The sequence below is a fragment of the Pavona decussata genome, unplaced genomic scaffold (genome assembly GCF_977016875.1).
Source record: "Pavona decussata unplaced genomic scaffold, jaPavDecu1.1 SCAFFOLD_245, whole genome shotgun sequence".
In the NCBI taxonomy this organism is placed as follows: Eukaryota; Metazoa; Cnidaria; class Anthozoa; order Scleractinia; family Agariciidae; genus Pavona; species Pavona decussata.
This window is the reverse complement of record NW_028145650.1, coordinates 1,022,006-1,047,119: the sequence shown is the minus strand read 5'-3', so window position 1 is coordinate 1,047,119 and position 25,114 is coordinate 1,022,006. Positions and strand designations below refer to the sequence as shown.

The following is a 25,114-nucleotide window of genomic DNA, read 5'->3' as shown; positions in this document are numbered from 1 at the left end:
ATGCAACGGGAACAAAGTGTGAGGCTCGGTTCCTTAGCGGCGCAAGCCGAAGGGCGCGGCTACACGACCGATATTTTACCTTGCACAGGCTACACGAGCTTTGAAAAATGATCTCGTCCCCAGCGTGAGGCGAGAATCGCAAGTGAAGCCACCCTAGCACGGGCGACGTGATTGCTAAAACAATAAAGAAAATAGGTCGTGACAAAATAAACAAGTTGAACTTTACGCGACAAAGGGCGGGTTTGTCGCTGTCACGTCGCCAGTGCAATCAAAAACCGCTTGCGCTTTAGTCTCAAGGACTTTGTGTGGTCTCCTTGTGTCGTACGCTTATGTTTGCGATTGTACTTGCGCCGCTACTGGAAAACAGGCTTAAAAGCTACGCCCTGTACTGTGGCAAAATGGGATGGATAAATGTCCGGTCCAAGACGAGATCAGTCTTGAGGAGCTCTTCATCCGCCCGCAGACCAGGAGACCTTGTTGCAGAAACAATGTGTCCTGACTTCGCGAACTCGAAACATTTATCATGGAAAACAAAGGTTGTGAAAAAATTTAAAGTTTTTTGTTTGCGTAACCTTTATTTATTAAAAACAAATTACGTGCAAAATTGAAGAGACATCTTGGTTTGCTGGGGCTCTAGGTGCGAGAGGACCAAGCAAACGTTTTCTAATTCATTGTTTGCGCGTTTTTTTTATCAGCACAGCAGAGTTTTATCGAGCTGGACGCTCTCGTGATCTCGTCCCAGATTAAGTATCACTAGCGGCCATCTTAGACCTTTCATCATAATTCAATAATTTTAGTACGACAACTTCTTCGGAGCTGCTTTAGTTCACTTTTCGGCTCGCTGTGTACACTCGGTCGTCTGGGGCTCAAACGAGGCGAGCGCGAGCGAACTTGTTGTGAAAACGAAGACAGCTTACTGCGCAGTTCTGGAATAAGGGTACGGCCACGCGCCTGCGCAGTGGCGAATATTTTCAAGCCCCGGTTTCCGGGGAACCGAGCTCCAAATCGTCTCCTCTCCGGGCTTCTATCGCCGTTGTTAACACTTCCCGAAGACGCCATCGTGCCGAGCTCCACACTTGAATGACTGACCCTCATTGTCGCAGTTGTACCATGGAAGCTGATTTGATGGTCTTCGCAGTTACCTTGAAAGCTTGCATCGTTTTTAGATTTGATCTCTCCGTTACTCTGGTGTGGGAACGATTTGGCATCGTGTTCTGCAGCGCTAAGCTCAGAGTCCTCGTCGTGCTCTTCCAAGCTTTTCTTCTGCGCTTTTACAACAGTTATTTGGTCACTAGTTATTTCACCTTGTTCAATCTGATTCTCCTCATATTTGCTATAATTAATTTCCTCTTTCCCTTTTGCGTTTAACTCAATTGCCTCCTTTAATTGCTGTTTGTTACAATCAAAATCTTCTGATGTCGTTTCTCGCGAACTAACTCCTTTCTCAACCAAAAAACCCATTTCCTGTTCATCTACCTGTCCTTCTGCTTCGTCTCCAACAGCAAATTGACATTCCGTTGAAGTTTCGCCTTCATCAGAAGAGCGGTCTGAATGAAGTTCTTCTTGTGTCGGACCCAATTCAACGTTTTTATTCTCTGCTTCAGCACTCTTGGTTCTACTCCCCGGCACAATTTCCGCTTCATTTTCAGTGACTCCATTTGCGACCATTGTCACCCCCATACCACTCCCCTGGGTATCATTACTAACGGATGGGTCATAATGATCCATGTCATCAGTTTCACCAGAGTTGTCATCTTCGTCATCACTCTCCGAGCTGCCAGAACAACTCTGCGGGGCACTGGAACTAGAGACTTTAAACTCGTCCATATCGTCCAGGTCTCTCTTGGCGAGGCACGAGTCCGAGAAAGACTTGGAAAGAGAACCGAGTCGAGAGCGGTGCCTGGGGGCCAAAGACGAGTCATCCGTGTAGCCCTCTGTCGCAGACTTGCTCTTGCGCCGAGCGGTTGGCTTGGACCAACTGCTTAGGCAGGACTTAGACGAGATTTGAATCAAACTGGGAGGTGGTTTGCTTTTCTTTCTATTCAATGGTAAAGAAAACAAAGCAAAATGACTTGAACCGCAAAATAAAAGGACAGTTGTGAATCGGTTACTGTACATACAACACAAAAGTAACTATTCTAGCCAATTACAACAGACTCGAACAACAAAATGAACCAATCGGAACTCCGTCTAACCGACGCCAAGCGAAGGAAAACGCTTGCGACCAAGTCACGTCTGGTTTTCGTTTGAGAAAGTTAAGAAAATTGCGCGGTCAGAAAGGAGTACAGCACGGTAAACCAAAGGCAATATCAGTAACTTTTAACACTCAATTGACAACCCTTCTTACACTACCCTTGTGTCGGAAGTAATTCAGTCTCATCAAGGCAAGAAAGTTCTGTGATTCTTAAGAAGATGTAAACATTAAAAACAAGGGCACATAAAGAAAACATTCAGATGTCATCAAGTAAACGCGCGCCATATTATGGTAGCGGTCTTTACCTGTCCAGTCTACACTCAGTCACTTTTAAACCCTGGTCCAACAATGCTCTCGCCGAGGCAAATGCGTCCGCTATGCACAAAAGAACACCTGTGAAATTAAAAAAAAAATTATCGTATAATAGAAAGAATAACTAAAGAAAGAGAGGACCCTCTCATTAGAATATGCAACAAAAGTAACACCGCATGAGAGCATTTTTTTTTTTTGGGGGGGGGGGGGGGAGTGTAAAGGGCATTAAGCAAGACTGGTATTTTCTGAACTTAAGGCGGCTGGCACCGGTTTCCATCACTTTGCAGCACTTATGCTTACATGGATTAATAGAACCATTCTTTAACAGTTGATACAACAGTAATGGTATCAAAAAACATGCCTAAAACTTTCTGAACAAGTTCAGGTAATTTTCTCGACATAAAAGGTTACCATAGCAACAGTATAACCTGTTAGAAACACCCCTGATTGTAACTCAAAAACTAGCTCGGTGACCCCCATCCCCCATTTTTTTTTTTTTTTATTATGGAACCGTAATCAGAGTGATAAGATAATACTTTTTGCAAAGTTTAAAACAATTTTATCAAAGGGATTTAGAGCCACCTTACTTTTTTGCCAATTTTGCCAATTTGCGGTTGTCATTTTGGAGGATAAAAGATTTCCTGATATTTCGGGGACTGAATACACCGCTTTAAAGTAGGGCTTCGTGTTACTCACTTCTAGCGTCTTCCGCTGTACGGTGCTGAATCGTCCTCAGTGTGTGGAAATGACCTGAGTTTCCTTGATGGCGCCGATACAAGCGAATAAACAAGTACTTGGACTTAAAACTCGATTCGAAACCTGTGAATAGAAGGAAAATAATTTTCAGGTGGTTTCACACTTTTAAAGTCACTGTTTTTAGGGAATTTTCATGGTGTTTCGTCAAAATTATTCTATGATTGTGAATACGTACAATTTCATGACCAAACTGCTCCAGTGCTTTCAGCGAATAGGCTATTTCCGAGTTGCAGTGAACCTCACTATGAAAGCGAGGCTAAGCGCAAAGCTTTTCATACGAAGACTAGTTTATTTGCATATGAATGGAAACTACATTTCATAACAAAATCTTTGCACTTAGACTCGCTTTCATAATGAGGTTTAACGCAACTCGGAAATGGCCTATTCTCGAAGAAGGAAAAAGTTGTAGGGGTTTTTGCATGAAACAACAACAGAACTGGAAAACGTTGGCTCGAATTACTTTAATTACAGTAGCCAAAAACACTTACTAAGAGTTTCAGCACACTAGGTGCTTAAAGTAACTTACAACAAAACTGAACTATGAATTTTAGGTTTCTAGTGGTGTAAGCCTTACTTTTGGTTTTTAAAAGTGTTACTTAAAATATCTGACAGTCTCTTTAACCCTTTGGGCCTTAACAGTGATCAGCATGAAATTTCTTCTTGTATATTAATTCCTTTTTCAACCCTTGAAGTCATGAGAATTAAGGATATGATCACGCAAGATGAATTTTCTTGACATTTCAATAACTTCCCCCGGTACTTTTGTAAGAAAAGCATGGTGACAAGATAGGAGAATTTGTTTGTTGGTATTGGGGGTTAAAGGTTTAAGCAAAAGTAGCGGTGACAACTGTCCTTTGAGTCCAACTAGAATATCAAATAAGCCATGTGAAGGTTTGGTTCATCTTTTTATTAAAGCTTTATCTAGTAAACACCCACCGATCTCAACTTTCTCCAAGTCTTCAAGGGCGATTCTTTCATACTGAGTAATTCTCTCGGCCTCATCATCATAGCTACAAAAAATGCAAAATATAATTATATTAAGATGTCTTTTTTTACTAAGTGTCTGATCAATGGATATCTATTTTAATATTTTATCCCGAGTGGGAGAATTTTAGACTATGATTATAGGTTATATCAAGTAAAATGGTGTTCAGTTTACCTAGCCACGTAGTAAGCATTGTAAGTAAGTAACAGAATGACATCCTGATCTTGAGTCACTTCTCCACCATCCGTACTGCAAAACGAAGTTAACTGATATCAGAAATGACAAGATACTGTCCTTATTCTATAAGAAAATCAGTTGGGCAGCCAGTACAAAGCAGTACAAAAAAAGTTGTTGGAACAGACTTTTACGGAATATCAAAGAAATACAATAGCACAGCGCAGTCTACGGTATCCAGGAACTGGCAAGAAATTGACAATCAAAACCAATAATTGCTCCGTCAGTTTTCCCTCATAAAATGTAGATTCCCCTCACTGTTCTCGCTGTACTTATTCACGTGGCCTGTATGCTTCATCAAACAGCAACGGTGTACGGAAAAATAAGAGGCAAGTCACTATTGGAGCGTAAAGGACTGAGAGATAAAGGTTCAAGTGTGTTAACAGCCACTGCACCTGTAAAAGGGATCAACCAAGGCCCAGCCACACATGCACTCCTCTTCATCAGTAAGAAGCAGCTGTTTACAGTACTGCACCAGTTGTGCCACACACTCCTCCCTCTCCATTGTCCACTGCTCCTCCTCTGGTCCGTTCTTCATGGCTGCTATCAGCGCTGCAATGTCCTCTGTCACTGGGTTTCCAAGCATCACGTCTGAAAAACAAAGATTCGACTTGAACACCAGAAATTCGGGGATGGGGTGAATAGAGAGATTTAGGTTGCGTTCGATTGACCGTATCCCGGAATAAGAATAAGCGGAAAAGCTGTTAAATTTCTCTTTTTAAGTAATTTGAGACGACATTTCTGCAAACACTCGCTGACACATCATATATTAAGAGCCATTTCGTACTCCAGTATCTCCTAAAACCTCTAAGGAGGGATTTCTTGTCATTGTTGCATGTATTTCTATCCGGAATAGGGTCAATCTAATGCACCCGTTTACATCAAAAGGCAGAAATGACCACGTGATCATGTTTACCCTATATTATTTTGCCGCTCGCTGTTTTCCGTTTCTCAGTAAAATTGAGTAGTTTTGCGTTAGCATCAAAGGTCAGAATTATTTTGCACTATTCTAATCTGTGTATCAAGTGTTTCAAGAAAACATCTACCGCTGATCTCACGCTTGCCGTAAACACGATTCCAGTCTACACCTCTCTTATGTCCTACGTATTACTGCACGACTGTAGAGTTGGCGCAATCGAGTGTTGTGAGACCATGACCTAAGTAATTGCTCTGAACTAATTACAAAGCATAGAGTAGTTTTTAATAAGGTTTGCAAAGTAATTTCCAGTTTACTTTGGTTTTGCATTACAACGCTTTGTGATTGGTAGAAAACGTGCGCCTCTTTTCCAGCCAATAAAATGTCACAAAAAACCCAAACGTGACTTGCTCGCACGCGTTTTCCCGCGCAAAGCGAAGCAGTGCAACACCAAACGAAAATTGTTCATTACTTGCAACACACAAAAGATTCAAAACCACTGCATGTACCGTGTATTTTTGGTGCAAAATACACAAGCTTGTCGTGGGTTCCCAGTTGAATCTGTTATTTCTCTGTAGATGTGGTTTAGGAGCTGTATAGCTGTAGTTTAATTTGTGCGGCATAACGTTTGCGACACAAGTAAAAGATACTTACCAATCAGCGTTTGTCTGTAAGCGGCTTTAAATCTATTCAAGTAATATCTACCGGGAAAAAGGAAACATCTTTTAGCACTTGATTATCAAAGTTTCCTTTACTTGATTGTGTCGCAAGGTGATTTGATGCTTATACCCAACATAACGTAAATGCAGCCAATGGCATTTAAACCAAAATAAAAAAAAAAACAAGCAACAACTTTATTACACTGAACGAAAACACTAGGCTGATTACAATGGAACTGACCCGCATATAGCAACTGCTATTCTAGGCAGGTTAGTCCAAAATTATGTGAATGAAGTGAACTAAATATTAGAGAGATAAACAAACAAATAAATAAATAAATAAATAAATAAATTGGTAAGAGACCAAAAACCAGATTTCGGAATGAAAACTTTTACAGTAAAAGAAATCTTACAATATTTGTACTATTATCGGTTACCTATAGGGCTTAGCCATTCTGTCAATTATCATGGTATTATCAATACAATCATCTTCATTTTTCAACATATTCATTAGTAATTCCCCACAAACCTGTTGGCAGAGTTGTACCCGTCTTTCATCACACCAGTGAATCTTCTCTCTCCTGTTCTGGTAAAGTCTCCCTAGAGAGTTTTAAATGTTTGCTTTATTGTCTCTTTCAAAAGTTATTCAACACAGAAAAACAATTGTAGCATAAAGTTCTTTATTAAGTCACATACGGTGATATAGAAATTGACAATAACTTAGGGAAGTGGTATACTATACTCGAACAGGAGCCATCGAACCACAAAATAGATGTTGGTCTCTGCCTGCACCACCCCGCCCCCCCCCCCCCCCCTCAAAAAAAAAAAAAAATCCCGCTTCCTCAACCTCAAAAGATGGCGTCTTTACTGCATAGCCACCCCTCTACCCAGCAGTAAAAAATGACAATATGACTCAAACCTCACTTGTCTTGTTTTTTTAGCAATGCTGACTCTTGGTGATTGAATGTTTCTGTGTCAACTTATATTTTCAAGCCAGTAAAATATGTCGGTAACGTTCATGAGATAGGTGGTGTCTTCTATCCCAAACAAGGTGGGTCCTCTTCGAGCAAACTTGTTACGACCAGTTCCCTTGTACAGAATTTGCCCTTCTTCCTGTGCAATAAATTGTGCTGTGATAACCATCCTCTTTCAAGGTGCAAACTGCTCAGCCACTGTTGCACAGGAAACTTAAACATGTATCTCTCTATAATACCACCTAGAATTCTTGCATAAATATGCGATGTAAACAGCTACTCCAGACAAAACAACTCCTGTACCTTCATAGCTGCAGTGCCAGCATACTGCCGGCTGATGGCATCTCCATTGCTCGCCCACATTTCCTGAAATGATGTCCTGATGGATGCAGGTAGGATCTGATCTGGAAGCTGTTTGCCCAGCTTCTTCAGCTAAAAAGCAAACCACAATACGGGTATTCAGCTAGCCAATTCGACTCGAATTAAGAAGTATAGTCTTGATACAGAAGTATTTTTGCGCTGTTTACGACTATAAGCCAGTGGAAATTTACGACGTTTAATTACAGCTAAAGAAACCACACAACTCTCAACCAATCACAGCACTTGTCGATTGGAAGTTACCTTATTTTGTGAAATAAAATTAAAAAATTCAAATTCAAGTTAAATTACCGTATTCGCGTTAAATTTCCACTTGACGTTACTTAAGTAGAGCCCTAATTAATTTCCGTGATGCTAACTTCTTACGTTTTACCCTGCATTTTTGAATCTTGTCATGCACAGGCGATAGCCATCCATTTCGTTTTCATCGTCCTCCTGTGTTAGTAACGTATTTTCTAACATCATTTTACAAGCATGTGTGCAACTTAAGCAACATTCTTAGTACAAACTGTATTCATTTAGTCACCAACATAGACCCACAAAAAAAATCTGGGTTCCGATCTTTCTCTTAATTCAACATTTTGTTTACCTGCTGTTCCATAATGTGTCTTGCTAGGGCAGCTTGCACAACATTTGTTCTGTCCAAACAATCCATGCAATTCACACGGAAAACACCTCGCTGATCACAGATTATGCCTTTGTCATCAGTCCTTCAAAAAGAATAATTCAATTCCACCATATTAAGTACAGGTAAGTGATTTAAAAGGTGTGCTCTCATGCTGTACCGTTCTTGATTATTTTTTAAAAAACCACTCTTGGATGTTTTCTTAACTCAAGAAGGGCGAGAAGGTATTAAAATTCAGCATGGTATTAGCCAAAGAGTGACAGCAGAATCAGACTTTCAACCTGCCGCCAGACTTCGTGTGTAACATTACAACTGTGGCAGAGACTGCCTTGCTAGGATAGGATTGCTGAGCCATTCACGACACTGCTCTCTCAACACGAATGAGAGGACTACCTAGGCACACACGATTGTTTTACGAGACAGACGGATGCCTATATACGCTATAATATTAGCCAATTCCTGAAGAAGTTCATATCTCCAGGAAGAGAACTTGAATAGACGCGTACATTGAAAAACTTAAGACTTCTAAATACTGCAGCGTTTAAACGACTATCAAACCTGACTACCTTGGATACTGGATTGAATTGAAACTTCGAAGTATTGGGGTATTTTTATGACAAAAACTGAAAAACCAAAATAAAAAAAGCTCTCAGAGTATAAAGGACGAGAAAAAGTTCACCGCTGAGATGATGTTGACTATCGGACGATCAAATTCTCACAAATTTTGTGTCCTCTGTGCTAGCGCCACAACATTCATTTGTACCCTTCGTCACATTCAGATTGCCGCAATGACCACCATAAATCACTCGCGACTTGCTCCTCTCTGGCCTCGTAGTTCAGTCGGTAGAGCAAACGATGATCAAATCTGGAGGTCGTGGGTTCGACTCCCGCTAAGGTCGGAGATTTTTTTCTTTGCCTCGTGCAACCTCCCATTTCCTTACCAGGGCTAACACACAATGGGAAAATCATGGGTTCTCTTTAGCACTTTAACATAAACTACGAAGTTAATTATCTTATCCATCATCAAAAATGAGGTCAGATTAATAGGGCGGTCGGATCAACAGGGTTTCAAGACAAGACAAGCTGGGAAACAAGGTGGTTGCTCTGGCGCTCGGGGTGGCTGTAACGTGGCTTTTTACTGTGTGTACTGTATAAACACAGACAAGTACAAAACACTTGTCAGTATGGCGAAGGTTTCACCACAATACTCACCAACAGTATCTAACTTCCTTGATGACATCAAGGATGCTCTCCACCAGTACAGACACGTTTTCAAACCTCATTCCACGGCTAGAGCACAACAAAAACCACGGTTTAGATAGTTACTCGAAAAAAAAAATTGCAATTTTTATCCTTCTAACATTTGTAGGAAGAAACTTACGGAAAACAAAATTAGCCTTTGGGATCTAAAATTTTTTAAAGTGTTACAAGCTCTAGATTCCTTTGGGGAATCTTTTTCAAGTGACCTGAGTTGGGGTGAGTCACGAGAAAGCTAATTTTGTTAAATCCAATTTTCATTATGAATGGATCAAGAAACAACATAATTATGGTTTAAACATATCAGCCCCTTCGGCACAAAATACGACAATATACGAACTTGTGCTGAAACAAACAATTTATGAGGGAGATCGTAAATGTTAACATGTTTAATCCCAATAGTCAGCATAAATGAATAAATAAATGTAAAATAATATATGAAGTACATATATTTTGAACTGCGGATGAAAGATCAAATAGAAGAAAGATCCTCGCAGTTACTACGAAACTTAAGCAGTTGCGAAAAGAAAGCGTGAAAAAAAATCAGGCTTGAACGGGATTCGAACCCATGACCTCTGCGATGCCGGTGCAGGGCTCTACCAACTGAGTTATCAAGCCAACTGGGAGCTGGTCATATTGTGACTTCGTAATATACCCGTGAAGGATGAATAAAAAAATTATTCATCCTTCCCGGATTCGAATCCCGTTCAAGCCTGAATGTTTCTCAGGCTTTCTTTTCGCAACTGCTTAAGTTGCGTAGTAACTGTAAGGATCTTTCTTCTTTTTGATATATGAATAAATAGTGTTCTTGAATTTAGATCTCTCGCATTCTGTTTCACATTTTATTCATATTCCCTTTTTGTTGGTTTGTATACGAATTTCTTTTTAATTCTACTTGAAGACATTAGCTTTCAGCAGAGCTACTCTCCAATTCGAGTGAAAATAAAGTTTATGTACGTACTATGCATGTCATGTTACCACAGATACAAAGTGAGTAGTGTTATAGTGTTACTTACCAATACTCATGAAAATCAAATGTGATGTATGTTAGGAATGGGCTGTTATATGACAGGATATTGTCCATGAACACATCATTTATTATCTGTTAAAGCAACAAAAATTAAAGTAATTAGACGCAACAAGCCTTCATGCCAGTGTATGACTTCGGCATGCAAATGTAGGTACATGTCCATGTACATGGGGACAGAGAGGACTGAGAATCAGCTTTCTTCCTTGTTCTTTCAAGCCTTTCTTTCTCCGTTTCATCAATGTTTCAGTACCTTTGGACCCCATTTCCTATTCCCTGCTCTTCATCACACAGCCATGTAATAAGAATACAACTCTGTATAACAGCTGGAAGTCAATGGCATTTGCAAAATACAAGGAAATCATGTAGAATGTAGAATGTAGAAAAAAATTAATGCAAGTTAAACCTCAGTTGGATCTCACATTGTCTTATCTTACCTTCTCTCTGCCTGTTTGATCCACCAAACTTATAACAGCCTAGAGAGACGGAAGTAAAAGGTAGGCTTAAGGCAGGAAAAACACATGGCATACAAACATACTGTTGAGAGATCAGATATTACAAGAATTTGTCCATGTCTACATTCTGGCAGTTCGGTAAATTTTAGAAACAATATTTAACCTGGTGAATACACTGTAAAATGATCAGTCAGTAAGTGACACAGGCATGCTTGGAAAAAGAAAATCCAAGTTCTCCCAATAGGAATCGAACCTAGATGACCTCCTGATTATTAGATCTGATGCTCTACCACTGAGCTAAAGGAGACTCGTGGGAGCTAGGGCCATTAAACTAAGCCAGGCAAAGAATCAAAGAAAAACTCAACCCAGGTTCATGTGACAATATTTGTCATGAGAACAATATTTAAAAGTGCCTATCACCCTAACACAGTGTTAATGAATTTCGAAAATTTATGCATGAATAAGACATTTTACAAAGAAATGAATTGTATTCTAAGTTGTAGGAGTCAGTATTTGAGCTAAAATAATTGACAAGAAACCCAAATAGCTCGCAAAGAATTCACTCTGACTCAGTGCTATTTTGTTGTGTGCTTGTCACTGAGATACCGGTTTGACGTCACAACTCTCACTAGTGCCAGTCCTCCAAAGGTGTGGTATTAACTCTGAGAACCCTGATTTCAATTGCATTTTTAAAATCAAGAATAACTTCAAATCCTATTTTTCTGCCTGTTTAGGCATACTTTCCATGTCTACTTTTGAGAAAAAAAAGGAATTGGCTAAGGGTGATAGACACTTAAATAAGGAACTTAGCATGGACATTTTTTAACCACGGACGGCAACAGGAAATTACATTTTTCCCTTTTTGAAGCATTATTAATGCCATCGCGTTTGTTACATCAAGCCACATTCATCAACAGGAGCGTTTCCTGTCCGTGGTAAGGAGCAAAACCACACCAAAAAAGGAAACATTTGACTTCCAGTTGCCGTCCATGGCTCACGAATATCTGTACTTGAAAGCTCCCTAATATTGTTGGCATGAAAGTCATCAATTGAAACTACATTGTTGTCTCATTCGGTTATTTACCTACAAGTGAAAGGGACAATTGGGAGTCCAAGAGGCACGTCACCAATGAAACGCTAAAAGATGGGATGAATGAATTGAGTTTTCTCGAAACATGAATGTCAATGGTCTGGACAACTTTTTAGTTAAAACCTTGAAACTAATACCGCACTGCACTGGGACTATCCTGACAGGAGTAAAATTACACTGTATGTGGAAACTAATAAGTTATATTCATTTGTTACTTTATTATTTTATTACAGGCAAACTACTGACCACAGTTTTATAAAGTTCAAGCTGATGATCAAAATGTTTTCTGAAGGCCCCCTGGGTCTCCTCTGCATCTGAAAACAAAGTTGCAACACCTTATTTTACCATCATGCAATTAAATGGGAAAATTCACCTTGAACATAAAAGATAAAAAGGAAAAAGTCACAGATAGACTACAGCGCACCCAGTCATAGCCAGAGGTTAAGCAGGGGCACTTTCCAGTGAGCTAAACTTAGAGTGGTGTGGAATAACCTCATCCTTCTCTCTTTACAATAATACACATACACACTGTAGCTACTTGATCAAAGACACTGTTCATGAGAGTCAAGGAAATGATCATCAATAATCAGATGAACTGTCTTGATTTTAAAACAAATTCTCCCAAAAACCATAAATATAGAAGGAACAGTAATGAATAATAATTATGAAAATGTGATGCCTGTTGAAAATATTATGCCTGTTGACATTGGGGCTTAAAGGGTTACCATTGATGATGCACAATGTACCTCTGTCCAATCTTGGTGGTGGTCGGTATTTGTAACCAGGTTGGCTCCAGTAAACAGGTACAGAACCTCTGACTTGAGCAAATGACACATTATGTGTTGAAGTGCAAATGATCTGCAAATTGGCACAAAAAAAATCAAAGGCTCCTGTGAGCCAACTCGTGAATGCAGATGACACATAGTAATTGCAATTTAGACGGCTAAGGAAACTTCCTCAAAAGCTGAAAGAAATTATATCTTTGCCCGATTATGTAACGAAAAATGACCATTCTTGTACTATTAAAATGATTGTCAAATTATTCTGTACAGATTGAATAAGCCGATTATTCTGATGCGCCGATTAAAAAATATCACGTGTTTTTTTTATTCAAAGTTTATAGGAGCACGCCATGTGCAGCTACGTCATGCAAATTCGTGTGATAGTCCGCGGCTACTGGATTTCGCGATCGGGCTAGTGGATTCTAACCATCACTTGCCCGATGGGCAAGTGAAGTTTTTTTGGGAATTAAAATTACAAAATTACTGTAGGGCAAGCCGATCTCACAAAGGGAAATATGTTCAACAAAGTATCGCATTACGATTCATGCCCGACATAAATGCGTGAAATTTTTCCTTTGGAGTTCAGTCCACGCAATCCTCAAGTAAAAATGATGAACTATGACAAGCTCTTGCTAAATAAGAATTATTTATCGACCGCGTCCTTTTGCTTTCCCATAAATTACCAGTTGTAAATTTCGAAAATGAAACATTTTTTCCCTTTGAAACCTCTATGAAAGCTGACAAGATCTTAAAAGTGTTCATTTCACCAGAAATTTGCATAATTTTGTTTACGACGTCAATGATGCGTGACATGGCACGTTCCGCTTTCGCGTGAAAACTGACAAATTAAATTATTTTTTAATTAAATTATTTTTAAATTAAATTATTTTTAATTCTTGAAAGAAACCGCACTTCGTAGAAAAAAACGAAAAAATCCTATAACTTTGCTCAGATTCAACGAAAAATCCCCATTCTTACACTAAAATGATTGTCAAATTATTCTCTACAGAATGAATGAGAGAATTCTGACGCGTCGTGAAACAAATTTTCACGTTTTTTTTTTTTTTCACTAATTGAGTTTACGACCCCGGACTTTCTGAAAAACTGAAAAAACTTGAAACTTTGCTCAGATTGAACGAAAATTCGCCATTCTTGCACTAAATGATCGTCAAATTATTCTCTACATATTGAATAAGAATTTCCTGATGCGCCATGAACAACAAATGTTCGCGTGTTTTTTTCCACTAATTGAATTTAAAACTCATTCACTGCGCACGCCCGAAAGTTAACGACAAAACCGACTGATCGACTGATCGACTGATCGACTGATCGACCAAGTCGAGAGTCAGCTATCGCTATAACTCGTTCATTGCGCATGCGCGCATTCACGAGTTAAAAATCAATGTCATATCAGAAAGAATTAGCACAAGCAAAGTTAGTAGAATCTTGATGGCCGCAAGCCCAGCTAAGCTCAAATGTCTCAAACCTGCTCTGTTTCAACATAATTTGCCACATCTCCATTATCATCAACACCACGCCTCCTATAACGAGTCCCTGAAATCCAAAACAGAATAAAGGTTCATACTTCAGTCACTTTCCTGTTTGCTCTAAACTTGATAATGATCCAAACAGAATTTCCTGAAGGTGGTCATTACAGTGAGAAGGTTGCTTACAAACTGATCTTACATGTACTATGACTTTGAGAAAGAAAAATTTACTCAATTATAGAGCTGAGAGCAAAAATTTCCTGGCATCAAATTTTCAGTTGCATTTTGTGTTTGTTAAGAATTGCCATATTTCTTGCTTGCAGCCTAAAATTTATTCTCAAACAATGGCCATTTTTTTGCCCATTTCAGTCATCATTTTCTGGAATGATCTTCCCTCAAAGAGGCACTTGGTGTCCTTTGGAGTTGATTTTGGGAATAAAATAATTGTAGGCTAAATGATTGACAAAAACAACATAAAATTCAGCATAGGATAGCTATGTTCTCACCCTCCAAATATGTTGAACTTACCAGCTCGATGTACACTCCTCCTGGATATAAGTGCCAAATGAAATTCTTCAGGGGGGAATGGTGCAACTCTCCTGTCCTCACCCTCTTCTACATCCTCATCCTGAAATGTGTTTACACAATGTGCTATTTTGCAATAACCTTGAATTATTGGGATAACCCACTTACTGGCAACAGAGTCCTACAAAAACAACAAAAACAAAATAACGTAAATCCATAGCAAAATTTCAAATAAAGTCACATGATTAAATTGAATAAGAAAACTGGCAGACTTTGTAGACATGGTCATTAAATCAAGTCCCTAGCTACTAAACCATTTAAAGCAAAATCTATTTTATAAAACTCTCTTCAAGGTGGACACAAAAATTTTTATGTGCATAAAGACAACTTAAAGTATGTTTAGAACCAGAATGACTATGGTACAAGTGTGCATGACCATCAATTTTCAAGAAAAGCTTACTGTAAAGAGACATCAAGCCATGTGTCTGAATAAGCATACCTGCTCATAATAAAAGAATGTTTAGAAACTTACTCCTCCAAATAAAAAAGGCTAGAACAAAGTGTCTTCAGCTCTGGACAAATTTGGAATCTCATTGGTAGATCAAAAAACTTACGTGATAGGGCTTGAAGCCAACACCAACAACAACAACAACAATGATGATGATGATGAAGGTGATGATGATGATGATGATGATGATGATGACGATGATGATAATAGTAATTAATACTTTATTTACACTGCAGAGATGGATCAGCTGACTTATTAAAAGAAAAACACCTGGTATGAACCTACAGTATGTGTAGATAAAAAAATATTTCAAAATAAAAATATGGACATTTTATATGATGGAACAGTTATTTCCATTCTGAAGTGATTAGAAGAACCTCTGAAAGTAAACTGTTTGTTCTGAAAACTTTCCTTTACTTGTATATCCCTGTATACATTTGCATTTTGACCAGTTTACACTGAAATTTTGGCACTGCGTTGAAATTGGTCATAACTGGGGAAGGAAGGGGGGAGGGGGGGGGAGAAGGGTTTAAGGGGGTTACAGCATAAATCAAAACATTTTACATCTAAACACTACCAAATAGTGTTAATAACACCCAGCAAAGAGAAATATAGAGAAAATATCGTTTAGCCCACTTACCTCATTGTTTAATAACTCTTTCACCATAAATTCATTCCAGAAGAACCTCTTGTCACACTAACAAACAATAATTAACATAATGAACTGGTGTCATTGACAGCCAACACATATATCTCCTACACCTTCCAATTGTCATTAATAGCTTCTCACCCGCTTCCAGAGTGGTTCATCGGTATCGTATTTTCCACTAAACTGTCTTTGTAATGTGTTGGTTAGGTCGCCAGTTGGTGAGTAAAAGAATGAATCGGAGTCATTGAACATCTTCAGTAATTCCTACAATGGGGAAAAGACTGATTACACCCTATCACATGATTCAAAGAGTTGTACCAGATGATAGAACATTATTATAACTTGCGTACATCTTATTACAATCATAGCCAACAATGATGTCAACTCCTGGTTAATGTCGGTCATATCTTGTTATGGTAGTGAGGTTTCTGTGGCTCAATGACGGGAGTTCTGCCAGCTGGGACCTTGATCCTAGCAGGTCTTACCTTGACAATTTGGTTAGAGTCCAAACAAAGGATCACCCCCCTCCCCTCCCTGGTGGTAGTAGGTTGGGTATGGGGCTAATTGTCCCATCACATGAATGAGTAGAGAAACCTTAAATTCTCAATGCATACAATGTTATCTCAGGAGTGGCACAATGACTCACTGACCCCCACTTGAGTGAAGAATATAATATCATGTGGTACTACAGTTGCATGACACATGCATGTACATGTACATGAATACTGTTTGGCTGAAACCGAAAGTAATGATGACTTGGGGGGAAAAAGTGGGAAGGACGCACGGATAGGATGATGATGATCATCATCATGATGATGACAATGATGACAACTGACCTCAACAAATCTCCTCTCCAATTTTTCCTTGTCTTTCAAGTCCCTGTCCTTGACATTCTATAGATGAAAATGTGGCATTTTTAAAATTAGTATTTTAGAATATTACAATGTATATATTTGAATGAGCTCTGTGCAAATAATTATAAACTAGTATTGTCAGTTAAAAATAAAAATTAAAAGCATTGCATTGGGACCTTTTATTGTTTTTTATTATTGTTATTAAATAACAAAATAAAATTTTTATTATTTTTTTATGACAATTGATAAAAAAAAGGAAGGCGTCTGCATTATTTTTAAAGAAAGCTTCTTTCAGCACCTTTAACCCTTTGAATGCCCAATCACTTACAGTCACCATCTGGGATTTTAATAATAATCTATTGATCATACATGTAATACAGTTACAAAACAAGTCCAAACCTATGTAAACCTCTCCTACAGTGGAACACAGTTAATACCGATGCCAAAGGGACACGCCAAAGTTTTCGTATTATCCAGGTACAGGTCTGTTTTAAGCGGGCTCTCGATCAGGATAACGTCATGGACATGTTTTATTGATAAGAATCATGATTGTCACATTCTTTTCTTTGCAACTGACTTTAGTTCACTTGGCCACTTCAGTTATATTCACTTCTTAAAGTATGAAGCTTCACATTTACTGTTGCCATAACAATATACAGTGTATTATTGTTCATGAATAAATCTGACATTATTTTGGTTTCTCCTTCTAATCTAAAATCACCATTCTCAAAATCTCCTGAAGAACATGTTCTGATGGACAAACATTGAAGCTGAGCAAACCGCCAATGTTTGGATGTCAAAACAAAAAATAAGCCAATACCTTCTCTTTCAGTGTGGAAGCCGCAGTCTTTATTTTACTCCATGTTTGCCCCAGTCCCCTCTGTTGATTGTCTATCCCTCCCAGTCCACCTCCTCTCTGGTGCTGTTCACAAAGCTACCGTAGCAAAGAAAAAATAGACCAAATATTATAGCCAATGGAAGAAAGCCACAGTAACCATAGCAACTGTTTAACCCTTTAATCCCCAATATTGCTGGGATTTTATTACTCTGCCAGGGTCTGGGTACTGGCACTCATTTATTCTGAACATGGTTTCTATTTTTGGTGAGATTTAAAACCAGTCTAAACAAGACAAATTACTGAGTGGTGCCTCTCTATTCACCCTTAAAAGCCCTCCTACCCCAAAAAGTTCATCACACATTTCTTATGGTACTAGTTTGGAGAATTTGTTTGAACGTCAAATCATTTTATAATTTTATTATTAATTTTAAGCAATCACTTCCGTCATTCCCGTGCAATATAATACATGTTTGATTATTCAAGTGCTGGTATTGCAAGGGAAAATTAGATGCAAGTCACTTTTGGGGCTTGAAGATCTCACTACCACTTATTGCAACCACAGTTGTAAACCCAAACAAAGTGTCTGGAAATGGTCCAGTCCCTGGAAATTATGTAGAGACTGTTAATCATGTGATGTCAAAGATGCATGCTTGTGAATCAAAATGGTGGACGGAGTGGAAAGTAACACTCCTCTCTTTGAAAATTTATTGACGATAATGTCAATTTAATTTGCACAGCAATGGAAGATAACGATAGTAGACGATAACAGTTTAGTTGTATCTGGCAAAGGGAGAGAGAGAGAGAGCTACAGTATAAAGTCAGACAATGAGTTACAAGAAGTGGCAAACCAGCTTTATTCCGTTTGGATTGATGTACGGGTGTAAGCTTACTTACGTCAAGTTCAAATTCTGGCGATTCATTAGAAGATAGCGTCAACACTGCCACTCTGTCAATTCTATAAACTTCATGACCACCAGGTATATGACCAAGCAATGTTCTCTTGGAAATCACCAATAATCTCCAGTCTGCACCTGTTAACAAATCATCACAGATTATTAAGACAATGTTTAACAAATGAGATTGAGCGATTGAGGATTTCACAAAAGAAAATAAAAGGTATAATGTAGGTACAGTAAAGTTCAGATCAATCTATAATAAGGCTGTTTGCCCATAACCAGGGTTCTCATACGTTTTAGACTAGACAGATACGATTTAGCCTTTTTGCCAGAAAGTAGCTACAATCGTGGACAAATCTTGTTAAGAAAAGTGCGAATTTTGCGCATATATTCCAATCTACCTTAAAGAAAACACCACCTGGAAAGTAACAAATCTTTACTCCCCCCTCCCCAGGGCTGTCAACCTCACACATCTTCGAATATGCAGAATATGACTTCCCCGGCCAGCAATAACAAAGCGCCTTACACAGGCGTCGGATGCCAAATTCACAGGTTCAGTTCAGTAACAGAAACAGCGCTAAACATTTAAGATTTTCTTGTCAGAAAGTAGACTCTACGACAAATAGCATATTTCGTCCATTATCCGGAACATTACAGACATAAAACTGGACACCAGAAGATACGGCTCAAAATGCGGAGATTACAGACATAAATCTGGAGATCGGGAGATACGGTTCAAAATCTGGAGACTCCCTGATTATCCGGGAGAGTTGACAGCCCTGCCTCCCCCTAACTCAATGTTGCTTTTAAGGCCAGACGATGACCGAGCCTTTTTTTTCAGAGGCAGAACAACATTGATAAGAGGGAGGAGAGGGGCTGTGTTGTTAACGTATCATTGTAGCGCTCAAATTTGGAGATTGACTGACAGTTTCTTATTTTAACCCTTTCGTCCACGATTGTATTTTGGGGATTTTCGCTATTGTTCTGTGTAATCGTTGCCTGCAAAATTTAAGAATAGCGATTTATTTGTAGCTTATCAAAGCCGATTTGTGAGTACTGTTGATGCTGGTTTTAGTGGCGAAATGAACATTTGGTACGCCAAAAAAGCATCTGTCGGTAGGCGAGACTTGAGCTGGAAAGAAAAAAGTCACTGTATGAAGTGCTTGTGAACAAGTTGGCCATCTGTCGCAAGGTAAAGCAAAAGACTTTTCCCTAGGTATTTGTAATTAATGTCAACCTTTTTCTGCGTATCCGAGCTGTTGTATTACTTGGTTATTGCTGGTAACGCAGCATGAAGGCTCAATCATCCGTGAAATGGTCGGATCGACCCGCGGCCGCAGGTGCATTCACGAGAGATCCCATATTTTGGGGAACACGCTTAATTTTGGCCTTTTCATTGCCCCTAACATCAAGATGCCAATTTGATGGACGATTAACTTTGCAAATACAACACAACCGAAGAATAAAAAACACGATTAACAGGGCTTTTCAATGGTTAACAGCATTTCCACACATACAGAATAGAATCTTGACTATCAAATATCTTTATAAACTGCTGTTAATCGTTGTTAACCGTTGAAAAGTAACTACAAGCCCCTGTTAATCGTGCTGAATTAAAGATTTCCAGTGTATTAGCCATTCTAAACAATAAACATGTACAGTCAAGCGGTTTATTTGAAAGGCAGAAGACATGTATTTTTAGTAAAGGCTTTTGACAGCAGTGTCTACATATTGCATATATTGTCATGCGGTAATCGCTTCAAGTCACGCATGCGCTTTCTTGTGTAACATCCTCTAAATGTCTAGATATCGGCTATGCTCGTCGCCATGTTTGATAGTTTTCACCGCTAAGACACCTACAGAGTATTTTGTTTTCCCATGTGAACCGTGAAAAAAAGTTCTTTTTACAAAAGGAATTTAAAACGATAATTTAACCTACAGTACCGGCCCCTCACCCTACATTCAGCGCATGCTTAACAGGCTGTTTTAGATGTCTTAGAAGACCTATTCTCCTGAACTAAATTAATTTAAAATATACACTAGAAGTACCAGGAGACGTTCAGATAAAAAAAAGGAATCTGTAAATAATAGCACAAACTACAGTATGTCCAGTTAGCTCATAACCAATGCCACTGCCAGCCACACGGATACCAGGTTTGGTGGCAACTTGAAATGCGACCTGTCCATACTGATTTTCGCCCATATATTTTTTATGCAACAGTCAAAATCAACTAAAAGGGTTTCAAAAAATCTGCTTTCGTGAGGTACACGTGAATTAATGTATGGGACGTTTTTTAAACAAAGCATATCCTCCAAACACTGGAAATTTCTTTGAATATAATCGTGGACAAATCTTGTTAAGAAAAGTGCAAATTTTGCGCATCTATTCCAATCTACCTTAAAGAAAACACCGCCTGGAAAGTAACAAACCTTCACTCCCCCCTCCCCCTAACTCAATGTTGCTTTTAAGGCCAGATGATGACCCAGCCTTTTTTTTTCAGCGGCAGAACAACATTGATGAGGGGGAGGGGGGGGGGGGCTGTGTTCTTGACGTATCATTCTTACCTAGCGCTCGAATTATGAGATTGACTGACAGTTTCCTAACCCTTTCATCCACGATTGTAGCTAAAAATTCAATTCAGAAATTATTTTAACCAGCTACCACCACTAAGAACCCGGCAAAACATGGGTTTCTGTACTCCTAACAAAGAGAAAAATGCAAAAACAAAAAACTTGCCCAGGGCAACATTTCATGTAGCCTGTGTACAATGTAGCATGCGTTTCCGTGGAGTTTTCCGCACTAAAAAGCAGGTTTCCACATTTTGGATGTGAAATGAGGTGACAGCAAAAAAAAAACAAAAACAACAACAAAAAGGAGGGGGAGAGGGGAGGAGAGAGGGAAGGAGGAAACTCTTGCCAGCAAACCCTAGGATTTTGTAGAACACCCTGTTGACACCTTCACGCTTGAGCAGGAAATAGCAATGAGTGATAGACCTCCATGACTTCTAACAATGGAAACATTTTAGAAGTGTAACCTCTTCGCATTTGCTCTTACAAGCATGTCATTGAGATATTTTCCTCTTTAAAAAGGAAATAAGTGGTGGCTCTTTGAAGATTTATCGTAGGAAAGGCTGGTTTTTGTTTCAATCAGATTCTTTGGGTACCCTCTAGCAAGATTTTGGCAAAATTCGCCTTCCTCTTTCTTGAGCAATGCACAAAACTCTTTCTCAAGTGCATTTTCTGCCGATGCGAACAGCAGAGCTCTGATACTTTCCACTTTCGATGTCTTCGAGACTGCCCTCTGGAAGAGGTCTGGTGAAAATACCAATAGACGATGCTTCCAATAGCTGATACTTTAAGGGGACAAATCACCAACGCACACTGAGCCTGCATTCTTTGAGAGAACCAGAAGCTGGAAAATTAGGCTTTTCCCAAACCTGGTCAGGAGAGCTGCCAATAAATCTCCTCCAAGCCACAGTTGCTGAATTGATGTCTTCTGCCCTTCTGTTAACTTAAAGATTGGCTAAATCCATGCTCAGCAAGGACATCAAGCACCTTCCATAGGCATTCATCGAAAATGCTATGGTTCGCCATCTTGAAAACTACATCTGAAATGTGGCTGACAAGTAGTTGACAGACGTCACTTCCATCCACACCAATTAGAGCTCCACATTTGTGGGCGAATGCATTCTGCAAAATCCTGGGGTTTGCCTTCAAGTGTTTCTTCCTCTCTTCTCCCCTCCCCCTCCTCCGTTTTTTCTCTCCTGTTCCAATTTCCATGCTGTCAAACAGCAAAAAATGCACAAATAGAAACGCTGGCTGGGCAGGCTACATTTCATGAAAGAGTTGCGGGCCATGTGCATAAAATCTGGCAAATCTAAGCCAAAACAACAGAAAGCAAGCTACGTGTAAAATGCACAAACTACAGGGCAGTTTAATGCACTGAGTCCTTCAATTTACACAGCTGCAGAAAGATGATGACACTCCGAATGGCACTATAGATCTGAAGTCACACTAACCTAAAGATCACCTTTTCTTTTTCAATACCTTGTAGACTAAGCAACATGTTAATGTACTTATTAGTCTGTTATGAAATCCTTTTTTTTTTGTTGTTTTTTGAAAGCATTTCTTATCTCACAGATGTGCACTAGGGCAAAGGTTCCTCCACTGACAATAGTTTTTAATTATTTATTAAAATAACCCAGAAATATTTTTAATTTAATATGTAAATGTAGGTACTAGCTGCTAGAAACATTAACTTACAAAAAAAAACATGCACTTTAAAACAAAATAAAATGAGATCCCGAAAGATTTTTTTTTGCAGGCTTACTTTTAAGTTACGCACAATCATAACTACGACAGTCATTCATTTATTCATTCTTTCATTCACAGTTCAAATATACTTTGTTTGTTTTAATGTATGCCACTTCCAACCGGTTATCTTTGGTTACTTCCACAAAATAGTAGCCAAAAGGATGATGAAAGACACCTTACCTCAGGAATAAAGTCACAAACCAAGAATTGAGTGGGTATTACAACAATATTGTAAGCAGGATCTATGATCAATCGTCTTAACCAAGGAAAAAATGGCTTGATGCAGTTTTCCACTGAGAGACTCTCATGACAATTTCCATACAAACTGTTACTGGTTCAAACTAAGTGTGAGTAAGTTGCCTAATAAATTTTGTCGTGGAAATAGATCTGGAAATATTGATTAAGTAAGCATGCTTTCAACTAGAACAGATTTTCTCTCTTTGTTCTGGAAATTTCTTGTCACCACAATTTAAACTTACATCTAGATGAAAAGATAAATTTATCTATATGATATTGCTAAACAAATTAAAGGATCTGATCTCGAGTTAAAAAATCTAAGCTTGTTAAGGAACGAGATGTTATGTATTCTCTTCCATGTCTGCATGGTGGTATTTATACATTTCTGGCATTTGACAGACAAATGCGGTAATTTCATTGTGCCATTGTAGCAGTGTAAAAATAAGGCAGATTTGCATATTAAAAACGCCTTGAAAATTTTTAATGACGCCAAACGTCGGGAAAATAATACACATCATACTGTGACTGGTGGTGGCTGGTGCATACAATTATTGCAACCTCACATATTGAGCTCAATTCACAACAACTGAATCCTTACAACGTATAACGACGTACTACATTGTATGCGAAATTTTGTGCCCAAGAGCTTCTTGACAATTTAAAAAAATAATGATAATAACTGGAACGACTGAGCCATGCATTTAAGGAGACAATGCTTAAATTTTAGGCGACTGTCGGGAGCAAAATGTGAATTGTAAATTATTTGACTGTTTGTAAATAAACGTCATTCCATTGCCAGCCGTTTGCTGATTAATTTTCTGGATGAAAAATAAATTGAAGGTGCACTTTTGCCAATATGTTTGCATTTGCGCATCTAATTCTCCTCAATTCCTGATAAAACAGTATACACTACACAGTAAATAAAAGCCGGCCCGCATGGGTAACTACTGTCAAACTTGAAATTAAACATTTTGCGCGTGTTTGCATAATTTGTGTCATCGTGAAATTTCCTGTAAGCCATTTTCTTCTAATCAAAAGTTTACAGTTTACTGTGGTATTTGTTCGAATGATGAGATGATAACACCAGAGCTAATAAATATTGCTGACGAAAAAACTCTCAAAAGTAATAAAAATTTAAAAGGGTGGATTTTCTAGCCGCAACCAGTCACCGATCTCTGTGAGACAGCTTACCCATACCTGGAAAAAACTGGATTTTTCCAATGATGCCGTACACGATCCCACGACATTTCAACGACCATGCCTCGCCAAGGTCAACTCCTACAAGAAAACAAGAATTAGAGCCATCAACACAACACAATAACCCGCAAAAAGTTTCCGGTCGTATGGACAAAGTTTGAATGGACAAAGTTTGAATTTTTAGTTACCGAAGCGTGGCTGTAAGCGTCCATCTTGTCGATTGCACCATAAACTATCCGGCCCATTTAGAATTATGAAATTGTCTTGGGCCTGAAAAAGCTCCATCTCTTAATCGGGAGCATGAAAGCCGCGATGACTGCCGCCGGCTCGCATTATCTACCCTCGTCAATTCTTTCCGCCATGTTGTGTTTTGGGTTGACGGCTCGTTTACCCAGAATTCCCAACGGAGTAAGGATTTTCTTCCCGCGTTTCGCGCACGCAAACCCGAACGATCCCGAACAGCACCCGCGAATCATGACCGCGAAACCGGACTGAATATTCGTGTTTTGTTCCTGGTTTTGAATGCTGATTAGGGAACTTTCTTTAGAAAAAGTTGTGGGGTTATGTTGGGTGAGGATGGGGGTGGGGGGATTCTGTTTTGAATGTTTCCTCTCAGACGGCGGTTTACATGCTTCCAGTTGTGAACCGCTAGCTCTGACTCTTGACCGCCCCGTGCTCGGCCATTTACGCAAACCACCCAGATGGAAATTTTCGGCATAAATACGTAATGATTTAGCTTGTCTAAAAAGAAGATGGATAACATGCAAAATGTATGAAAATCAGCTGTAAACCCAAAAGGAGTAATAATAATGCATCACTTTGACCAGAAGCCTATAATCTTAGAAGTTCTCCAAATGGAATGATGCGTACCATTTGATTTTTCAACTGGAATTTCCGGATTTCCCATGTAAATGGTAAGCACCCCTGGTGACTGACTTCATTTTGCTATGGACTAACTTCACGGT

At 39.0% G+C, this 25,114-nt stretch overlaps 1 protein-coding gene across 1 annotated transcript; it reads right to left on the bottom strand.

The window, feature by feature from the left end:
- Positions 1-627: 627 nt before the first annotated feature.
- Positions 628-24,545, bottom strand: LOC146457216 (phosphatidylinositide 4-phosphatase SAC2-like). Its single transcript, XM_085092187.1, has 24 exons — positions 24,338-24,545; positions 24,150-24,230; positions 18,400-18,536; positions 17,488-17,601; positions 16,650-16,706; positions 15,955-16,077; positions 15,805-15,861; positions 14,660-14,837; positions 14,131-14,198; positions 12,609-12,720; positions 12,109-12,176; positions 10,755-10,793; positions 10,307-10,392; positions 9,246-9,323; positions 7,998-8,118; positions 7,334-7,462; positions 6,586-6,656; positions 6,052-6,098; positions 4,877-5,072; positions 4,422-4,496; positions 4,199-4,272; positions 3,203-3,325; positions 2,500-2,587; positions 628-2,038 (listed from the first exon to the last, which is right to left on the bottom strand). Exons 1-24 carry the CDS (start codon positions 24,432-24,434, stop codon positions 778-780), a joined length of 3,480 nt encoding a protein of 1,159 aa, XP_084948313.1. The 5' UTR covers positions 24,435-24,545; the 3' UTR covers positions 628-777.
- Positions 24,546-25,114: the final 569 nt, after the last annotated feature.

Coding starts and splice junctions, on each gene's coding strand:
- LOC146457216 (XM_085092187.1), bottom strand. CDS start 24,434: ATGGAGCTTTTTCAGGCCCAAGACAATTTCATAATTCTAAATGGGCCG. Junction 10,393..10,754: donor ATCAAACAGGCAGAGAGAAG/GTAAGATAAGAC, acceptor TTGCTTTAACAG/ATAATAAATGATGTGTTCAT. Junction 6,099..6,585: donor GGGTACAACTCTGCCAACAG/GTTTGTGGGGAA, acceptor TTTTCCCGGTAG/ATATTACTTGAATAGATTTA.